Source organism: Ascaphus truei, chromosome 23 (genome assembly GCF_040206685.1).
Source record: "Ascaphus truei isolate aAscTru1 chromosome 23, aAscTru1.hap1, whole genome shotgun sequence".
In the NCBI taxonomy this organism is placed as follows: Eukaryota; Metazoa; Chordata; class Amphibia; order Anura; family Ascaphidae; genus Ascaphus; species Ascaphus truei.
In genome coordinates, this window is record NC_134505.1 from 5762643 (window position 1) to 5772642 (window position 10000).

Genomic DNA, 10000 nt, shown 5'->3' on the forward strand with positions numbered 1-10000 from the left:
TAGGGGCAAAGTGACCTAATGACAGGGACGTGTTTAATGGGTTAAAGGGTCAGTCCCACGTAGGGGCAAAGTGACCTAATGACAGGGACGTGTTTAATGGGTTAAAGGGTCAGTCCCACGTAGGGGCAGTGACCTAATGACAGGGACGTGTGTAATGGGTTAAAGGGTCAGTCCCACGTAGGGGCAAAGTGACCTAATGACAGGGACGTGTGTAATGGGTTAAAGGGACAGTCCCACGTAGGGGCAAAGTGACCTAATGACAGGGACGTGTTTAATGGGTTAAAGGGTCAGTCCCACGTAGGGGCAAAGTGACCTAATGACAGGGACGTGTTTAATGGGTTAAAGGGTCAGTCCCACGTAGGAGCAAAGTGACCTAATGACAGGGACGTGTTTAATGGGTTAAAGGGTCAGTCCCACGTAGGGGCAAAGTGACCTAATGACAGGGACGTGGTTAATGGGTTAAAGGGACAGTCCCACGTAGGGGCAAAGTGACCTAATGACAGGGACGTGTTTAATGGGTTAAAGGGACAGTCCCACGTAGGGGCAAAGTGACCTAATGACAGGGACGTGTTTAATGGGTTAAAGGGACAGTCCCACGTAGGGGCAAAGTGACCTAATGACAGGGACGTGTGTAATGGGTTAAAGGGTCAGTCCCACGTAGGGGCCAAGTGACCTAATGACAGGGACGTGTATAATGGGTTAAAGGGTCAGTCCCACGTAGGGGCAAAGTGACCTAATGACAGGGACATGGTTAGTGGCATACAGGAACAGCCCCACTGTGCCACGGCCTCCCCTCACGTACCAGCAGTAATTCTCCGTAGCCGAAGAGGTGAGCGTCTCCGCCAGGACCGGTGTTCTTGGGTTTGTACATGAACAGCGCCACCCCGAGCACTATGAGCAGCACACACAGGTACTTTGTGAGCGGGTAACGTTTCCGCAGGACTGTTACTCCCAGCAGCATTACTGCAGAGGGCGAGAGCAGCATCAATACCCGCACGTCCTAGCATCGTTATAAGAAATACTCAGTGGTATAGGGGGGAAACCAGCCACGGAGCCACTAATATCATAATGCTGTCTGTGTACACACACTGTCACACACACTGTCACACACACTGTCACACACACACTGTCACACACACACTGTCACACACACACTGTCACACACACACTGTCACACACACACTGTCACACACACACTGTCACACACACACTGTCACACACACACAGTCAAAGTCAGACACTGTCACACACACTGTCACACACACTGTCACACACACTGTCACACACACTGTCACACACACTCAGTCAAAGTCAGACACAGTCAAAGTCAGACACAGTCAAAGTCAGACACAGTCAAAGTCAGACACAGTCAAAGTCAGACACAGTCAAAGTCACACACACACACAGTCACACACACAGTCACACACACAGTCACACCCACTGTCAAACACACAATGTTATACTAACCTGACACTTTATATTACATATCTAGATACATATGTCTGTGTATATAAACCTATACATATCTATACAGGGGAGAGGAGCAGGGATGCGCGGTCACACACCGCCCCCCGGAGGTGGCAGCGTGCGGTGCGGGGGAGAGGAGCAGGGATGCGCGGTCACACACCGCCCCCCGGAGGTGGCAGCGTGCGGTGTGGGGGACAGGAGCAGGGATGCGCGGTCACACACCGCCCCCCGGAGGTGGCCGCGTGCGGTGCGGGGGGGAGGAGCAGGGACGCGCGGTCACACAGCGCCCCCCGGAGGTGGCAGCGTGCGGTGCGGGGGAGAGGAGCAGGGATGCGCGGTCACACAGCGCCCCCCGGAGGTGGCAGCGTGCGGTGCGGGGGGGAGGAGCAGGGATGCGCGGTCACACAGCGCCCCCCGGAGGTGGCAGCGTGCGGTGCGGGGGAGAGGAGCAGGGATGCGCGGTCACACAGCGCCCCCCGGAGGTGGCAGCGTGCGGTGCGGGGGAGAGGAGCAGGGATGCGCGGTCACACACCGCCCCCCGGAGGTGGCTGCGTGCGGTGCGGGGGAGAGGAGCAGGGATGCGCGGTCACACACCGCCCCCCGGAGGTGGCAGCGTGCGGTGCGGGGGGGAGGAGCAGGGATGCGCGGTCACACACCGCCCCCCGGAGGTGGCAGCGTGCGGTGCGGGGGAGGAGCAGGGATGCGCGGTCACACACCGCCCCCCGGAGGTGGCAGCGTGCGGTGCGGGGGAGAGGAGCAGGGATGCGCGGTCACACACCGCCCCCCGGAGGTGGCAGCGTGCGGTGCGGGGGAGAGGAGCAGGGATGCGCGGTCACACACCGCCCCCCGGAGGTGGCCGCGTGCGGTGCGGGGGGGAGGAGCAGGGATGCGCGGTCACACAGCGCCCCCCGGAGGTGGCCGCGTGCGGTGCGGGGGGAGAGGAGCAGGGATGCGCGGTCACACACCGCCCCCCGGAGGTGGCCGCGTGCGGTGCAAGGGGAGAGGAGCAGGGATGCGCGGTCACACACCGCCCCCCGGAGGTGGCTGCGTGCGGTGCGGGGGGGAGGAGCAGGGACGCGCGATCACACACCGCCCCCCGGAGGTGGCAGCGTGCGGTGCGGGGGAGAGGAGCAGGGATGCGCGGTCACACACCGCCCCCCGGAGGTGGCCGCGTGCGGTGCGGGGGGGAGGAGCAGGGATGCGCGGTCACACACCGCCCCCCGGAGGTGGCAGCGTGCGGTGCGGGGGAGAGGAGCAGGGATGCGCGGTCACACAGCGCCCCCCGGAGGTGGCCGCGTGCGGTGCGGGGGGGAGGAGCAGGGATGCGCGGTCACACACCGCCTCCCGGAGGTGGCAGCGTGCGGTGCGGGGGAGAGGAGCAGGGATGCGCGGTCACACACCGCCCCCCGGAGGTGGCTGCGTGCGGTGCAGGTGAGGAGCAGGGATGCGCGGTCACACAGCGCCCCCCGGAGGTGGCAGCGTGCGGTGCGGGGGAAGAGGAGCAGGGACGCGCGGTCACACACCGCCCCCCGGAGGTGGCTGCGTGCGGTGCAGGTGAGGAGCAGGGATGCGCGGTCACACACCGCCCCCCGGAGGTGGCAGCGTGCGGTGCGGGGGGGAGGAGCAGGGATGCGCGGTCACACACCGCCCCCCGGAGGTGGCAGCGTGCGGTGCGGGGGAGAGGAGCAGGGATGCGCGGTCACACACCGCCCCCCGGAGGTGGCCGCGTGCGGTGCGGGGGGGAGGAGCAGGGATGCGCGGTCACACACCGCCCCCCGGAGGTGGCAGCGTGCGGTGCGGGGGAGAGGAGCAGGGATGCGCGGTCACACAGCGCCCCCCGGAGGTGGCCGCGTGCGGTGCGGGGGGGAGGAGCAGGGATGCGCGGTCACACACCGCCTCCCGGAGGTGGCAGCGTGCGGTGCGGGGGGAGAGGAGCAGGGATGCGCGGTCACACACCGCCCCCCGGAGGTGGCTGCGTGCGGTGCAGGTGAGGAGCAGGGATGCGCGGTCACACAGCGCCCCCCGGAGGTGGCAGCGTGCGGTGCGGGGGAAGAGGAGCAGGGACGCGCGGTCACACACCGCCCCCCGGAGGTGGCTGCGTGCGGTGCAGGTGAGGAGCAGGGATGCGCGGTCACACACCGCCCCCCGGAGGTGGCAGCGTGCGGTGCGGGGGGGAGGAGCAGGGATGCGCGGTCACACACCGCCCCCGGAGGTGGCAGCGTGCGGTGCGGGGGAGAGGAGCAGGGACGCGCGGTCACACACCGCCCCCCGGAGGTGGCAGCGTGCGGTGCGGGGGAGAGGAGCAGGGATGCGCGGTCACACACCGCCCCCCGGAGGTGGCCGCGTGCGGTGCAGGAGAGGAGCAGAGATGCGCGGTCACACACCGCCCCCCGGAGGTGGCAGCGTGCGGTGCGGGGGGGAGGAGCAGGGATGCGCGGTCACACACCGCCCCCCGGAGGTGGCAGCGTGCGGTGCGGGGGAGAGGAGCAGGGATGCGCGGTCACACACCGTCCCCCGGAGGTGGCAGCGTGCGGTGCGGGGGGGAGGAGCAGGGATGCGCGGTCACACACCGCCCCCCGGAGGTGGCAGCGTGCGGTGCAGGAGAGGAGCAGGGATGCGCGGTCACACACCGCCCCCCGGAGGTGGCAGCGTGCGGTGCGGGGGGGAGGAGCAGGGATGCGCGGTCACACACCGCCCCCCGGAGGTGGCCGCGTGCGGTGCGGGGGGGAGGAGCAGGGACGCGCGGTCACACACCGCCCCCCGGAGGTGGCCGCGTGCGGTGCGGGGGAGAGGAGCAGGGACGCGCGGTCACACACCGCCCCCCGGAGGTGGCAGCGTGCGGTGCGGGGGAGAGGAGCAGGGATGCGCGGTCACACACCGCCCCCCGGAGGTGGCTGCGTGCGGTGCGGGGGGGAGGAGCAGGGATGCGCGGTCACACACCGCCCCCCGGAGGTGGCAGCGTGCGGTGCGGGGGAGGAGCAGGGATGCGCGGTCACACACCGCCCCCCGGAGGTGGCTGCGTGCGGTGCGGGGGGGAGGAGCAGGGATGCGCGGTCACACACCGCCCCCCGGAGGTGGCAGCGTGCGGTGCGGGGGAGAGGAGCAGGGACGCGCGGTCACACACCGCCCCCCGGAGGTGGCAGCGTGCGGTGCGGGGGAGAGGAGCAGGGACGCGCGGTCACACACCGCCCCCCGGAGGTGGCAGCGTGCGGTGCGGGGGAGAGGAGCAGGGACGCGCGGTCACACACCGCCCCCCGGAGGTGGCAGCGTGCGGTGCGGGGGGAGAGGAGCAGGGACGCGCGGTCACACACCGCCCCCCGGAAGGTGGCAGCGTGCGGAGGAGAGGAGCAGGGACGCGCGGGTCACACACCGCCCCCCGGAGGTGGCAGCGTGCGGTGCGGGGGAGAGGGGCAGGGACGCGCGGTCACACACCGCCCCCCGGAGGTGGCTGCGTGCGGTGCGGGGGAGAGGAGCAGGGATGCGCGGTCACACAGCGCCCCCGGAGGTGGCTGCGTGCGGTGCGGGGGAGGAGCAGGGATGTGCGGTCACACACCGCCCCCCGGAGGTGGCATCGTGCGGTGCGGGGGAGGAGCAGGGACGCGCGGTCACACACCGCCCCCCGGAGGTGGCTGCGTGCGGTGCGGGGGGGAGGAGCAGGGATGCGCGGTCACACACCGCCCCCCGGAGGTGGCAGCGTGCGGTGCGGGGGAGAGGAGCAGGGACGCACGGTCACACACCGCCCCCCGGAGGTGGCTGCGTGCGGTGCGGGGGAGAGGAGCAGGGATGCGCGGTCACACACCGCCCCCCGGAGGTGGCAGCGTGCGGTGCGGGGGAGAGGAGCAGGGACGCGCGGTCACACACCGCCCCCCGGAGGTGGCAGCGTGCGGTGCGGGGGAGGAGCAGGGATGCGCGGTCACACACCGCCCCCCGGAGGTGGCAGCGTGCGGTGCGGGGGAGGAGCAGGGATGCGCGGTCACACACCGCCCCCCGGAGGTGGCAGCGTGCGGGGGAGAGGAGCAGGGATGCGCGGTCACACACCGCCCCCCGGAGGTGGCAGCGTGCGGTGCGGGGGAGAGGAGCAGGGATGCGCGGTCACACACCGCCCCCCGGAGGTGGCCGCGTGCGGTGCGGGGGAGGAGCAGGGATGCGCGGTCACACACCGCCCCCCGGAGGTGGCAGCGTGCGGTGCGGGGGAGAGGAGCAGGGATGCGCGGTCACACAGCGCCCCCCGGAGGTGGCAGCGTGCGGTGCGGGGGAAGAGGAGCAGGGACGCGCGGTCACACACCGCCCCCCGGAGGTGGCTGCGTGCGGTGCAGGTGAGGAGCAGGGATGCGCGGTCACACACCGCCCCCCGGAGGTGGCAGCGTGCGGTGCGGGGGAGAGGAGCAGGGATGCGCGGTCACACACCGCCCCCCGGAGGTGGCTGCGTGCGGTGCGGGGGGGAGGAGCAGGGATGCGCGGTCACACACCGCCCCCCGGAGGTGGCAGCGTGCGGTGCGGGGGAGAGGAGCAGGGATGCGCGGTCACACACCGCCCCCCGGAGGTGGCAGCGTGCGGTGCAGGTGAGGAGCAGGGATGCGCGGTCACACACCGCCCCCCGGAGGTGGCCGCGTGCGGTGCGGGGGAAGAGGAGCAGGGACGCGCGGTCACACACCGCCCCCCGGAGGTGGCAGCGTGCGGTGCGGGGGAAGAGGAGCAGGGACGCGCGGTCACACACCGCCCCCCGGAGGTGGCAGCGTGCGGTGCGGGGGAAGAGCAGGGATGCGCGGTCACACACCGCCCCCCGGAGGTGGCAGCGTGCGGTGCGGGGGAGAGGAGCAGGGACGCGCGGTCACACACCGCCCCCCGGAGGTGGCAGCGTGCGGTGCGGGGGGAGGGGCAGGGATGCGCGGTCACACACCGCCCCCCGGAGGTGGCAGCGTGCGGTGCGGGGGAGAGGAGCAGGGATGCGCGGTCACACACCGCCCCCCGGAGGTGGCAGCGTGCGGTGCGGGGGAGAGGAGCAGGGATGCGCGGTCACACACCGCCCCCCGGAGGTGGCAGCGTGCGGTGCGGGGGGGAGGAGCAGGGACGCGCGGTCACACACCGCCCCCCGAAGGTGGCCGCGTGCGGTGCGGGGGGGAGGAGCAGGGACGCGCGGTCACACACCGCCCCCCGGAGGTGGCAGCGTGCGGTGCGGGGGGGAGGAGCAGGGATGCGCGGTCACACACCGCCCCCCGGAGGTGGCAGCGTGCGGTGCGGGGGGGAGGAGCAGGGACGCGCGGTCACACACCGCCCCCCGGAGGTGGCAGCGTGCGGTGCGGGGGGGAGGAGCAGGGACGCGCGGTCACACACCGCCCCCCGGAGGTGGCAGCGTGCGGTGCGGGGGGGAGGAGCAGGGACGCGCGGTCACACACCGCCCCCCGGAGGTGGCAGCGTGCGGTGCGGGGGAGAGGAGCAGGGATGCGCGGTCACACACCGCCCCCCGGAGGTGGCAGCGTGCGGTGCGGGGGAGGAGCAGGGACGCGCGGTCACACAGCGCCCCCCGGAGGTGGCCGCGTGCGGTGCGGGGGAGAGGAGCAGGGATGCGCGGTCACACACCGCCCCCCGGAGGTGGCAGCGTGCGGTGCGGGGGGGGAGGAGCAGGGACGCGCGGTCACACACCGCCCCCCGGAGGTGGCTGCGTGCGGTGCGGGGGGGAGGAGCAGGGACGCGCGGTCACACACCGCCCCCCGGAGGTGGCAGCGTGCGGTGCGGGGGGGAGGAGCAGGGACGCGCGGTCACACACCGCCCCCCGGAGGTGGCAGCGTGCGGTGCGGGGGAGAGGAGCAGGGACGCGCGGTCACACATCGCCCCCCGGAGGTGGCAGCGTGCGGTGCGGCGGTGCGGGGGAGAGGAGCAGGGACGCGCGGTCACACACCGCCCCCCGGAGGTGGCCGCGTGCGGTGCGGGGGAGAGGAGCAGGGACGCGCGGTCACACACCGCCCCCCGGAGGTGGCAGCGTGCGGTGCGGGGGGAGGAGCAGGGACGTGCGGTCACACACCGCCCCCCGGAGGTGGCAGCGTGCGGTGCGGGGGAGAGGAGCAGGGACGCGCGGTCACACACCGCCCCCCGGAGGTGGCAGCGTGCGGTGCGGGGGAGAGGAGCAGGGACGCGCGGTCACACACCGCCCCCCGGAGGTGGCAGCGTGCGGTGCGGGGGAGGAGCAGGGACGCGCGGTCACACACCGCCCCCCGGAGGTGGCAGCGTGCGGTGCGGGGGAGAGGAGCAGGGATGCGCGGTCACACACCGCCCCCCGGAGGTGGCCGCGTGCGGTGCGGGGGAGAGGAGCAGGGATGCGCGGTCACACACCGCCCCCCGGAGGTGGCAGCGTGCGGTGCGGGGGAGAGGAGCAGGGATGCGCGGTCACACAGCGCCCCCCGGAGGTGGCAGCGTGCGGTGCGGGGGAGAGGAGCAGGGATGCGCGGTCACACACCGCCCCCCGGAGGTGGCAGCGTGCGGTGCGGGGGAGGAGCAGGGATGCGCGGTCACACACCGCCCCCCGGAGGTGGCATCGTGCGGTGCGGGGGAGGAGCAGGGACGCGCGGTCACACACCGCCCCCCGGAGGTGGCTGCGTGCGGTGCGGGGGGGAGGAGCAGGGATGCGCGGTCACACACCGCCCCCCGGAGGTGGCAGCGTGCGGTGCGGGGGAGAGGAGCAGGGACGCGCGGTCACACACCGCCCCCCGGAGGTGGCTGCGTGCGGTGCGGGGGAGAGGAGCAGGGACGCGCGGTCACACACCGCCCCCCGGAGGTGGCAGCGTGCGGTGCGGGGGAGAGGAGCAGGGACGCGCGGTCACACACCGCCCCCCGGAGGTGGCAGCGTGCGGTGCGGGGGAGGAGCAGGGATGCGCGGTCACACACCGCCCCCCGGAGGTGGCAGCGTGCGGTGCGGGGGAGGAGCAGGGATGCGCGGTCACACACCGCCCCCCGGAGGTGGCAGCGTGCGGGGGAGAGGAGCAGGGATGCGCGGTCACACACCGCCCCCCGGAGGTGGCAGCGTGCGGTGCGGGGGAGAGGAGCAGGGATGCGCGGTCACACACCGCCCCCCGGAGGTGGCAGCGTGCGGTGCGGGGGGGAGGAGCAGGGATGCGCGGTCACACACCGCCCCCCGGAGGTGGCAGCGTGCGGTGCGGGGGAGAGGAGCAGGGATGCGCGGTCACACACCGCCCCCCGGAGGTGGCCGCGTGCGGTGCGGGGGGGAGGAGCAGGGATGCGCGGTCATACACACCACCCCCGGAGGTGGCAGCGTGCGGTGCGGGGGGAGAGGAGCAGGGATGCGCGGTCACACAACGCCCCCCGGAGGTGGCCGCGTGCGGTGCGGGGGAGAGGAGCAGGGATGCGCGGTCACACACCGCCCCCCGGAGGTGGCAGCGTGAGGTGCGGGGGAGAGGAGCAGGGACGCGCGGTCACACACCGCCCCCCGGAGGTGGCAGCGTGCGGTGCAGGTGAGGAGCAGGGATGCGCGGTCACACACCGCCCCCCGGAGGTGGCCGCGTGTGGTGCGGGGGAAGAGGAGCAGGGACGCGCGGTCACACACCGCCCCCCGGAGGTGGCAGCGTGCGGTGCGGGGGAAGAGCAGGGATGCGCGGTCACACACCGCCCCCCGGAGGTGGCAGCGTGCGGTGCGGGGGAGAGGAGCAGGGACGCGCGGTCACACACCGCCCCCCGGAGGTGGCAGCGTGCGGTGCGGGGGGAGGGGCAGGGATGCGCGGTCACACACCGCCCCCGGAGGTGGCAGCGTGCGGTGCGGGGGAGAGGAGCAGGGATGCGCGGTCACACACCACCCCCCGGAGGTGGCAGCATGCGGTGCGGGGGAGAGGAGCAGGGATGCGCGGTCACACACCGCCCCCCGGAGGTGGCAGCGTGCGGTGCGGGGGAGAGGAGCAGGGATGCGCGGTCACACAGCGCCCCTCGGAGGTGGCAGCGTGCGGTGCGGGGGAGAGGAGCAGGGATGAGCGGTCACACACCGCCCCCCGGAGGTGGCAGCGTGCGGTGCGGGGGGGAGGAGCAGGGATGCGCGGTCACACACCGCCCCCCGGAGGTGGCAGCGTGCGGTGCGGGGGGGAGGAGCAGGGACGCGCGGTCACACACCGCCCCCCGGAGGTGGCAGCGTGCGGTGCGGGGGGGAGGAGCAGGGACGCGCGGTCACACACCGCCCCCCGGAGGTGGCAGCGTGCGGTGCGGGGGAGAGGAGCAGGGATGCGCGGTCACACACCGCCCCCCGGAGGTGGCAGCGTGCGGTGCGGGGGAGGAGCAGGGACGCGCGGTCACACAGCGCCCCCCGGAGGTGGCCGCGTGCGGTGCGGGGGAGAGGAGCAGGGATGCGCGGTCACACACCGCCCCCCGGAGGTGGCCGCGTGCGGTGCGGGGGGGAGGAGCAGGGACGCGCGGTCACACACCGCCCCCCGGAGGTGGCAGCGTGCGGTGCGGGGGAGAGGAGCAGGGACGCGCGGTCACACACCGCCCCCCGGAGGTGGCTGCGTGCGGTGCGGGGGAGAGGAGCAGGGATGCG

The 10000-nt window shown here is 72.5% G+C and overlaps 1 protein-coding gene across 1 annotated transcript in view; it reads right to left on the reverse strand.

Annotated features, from left to right (window-relative positions):
* The window catches only part of SLC35B1 (solute carrier family 35 member B1), a 29137-nt gene that overhangs the window by 15108 nt on the left and 4029 nt on the right, over positions 1 to 10000 (reverse strand). Inside the window, exon 3 of the mRNA XM_075580342.1 lies at positions 803 to 963. Coding sequence (XP_075436457.1) covers positions 803 to 963 — 161 coding nt within the window. The remainder of the gene's footprint in view (positions 1 to 802; positions 964 to 10000) is intronic.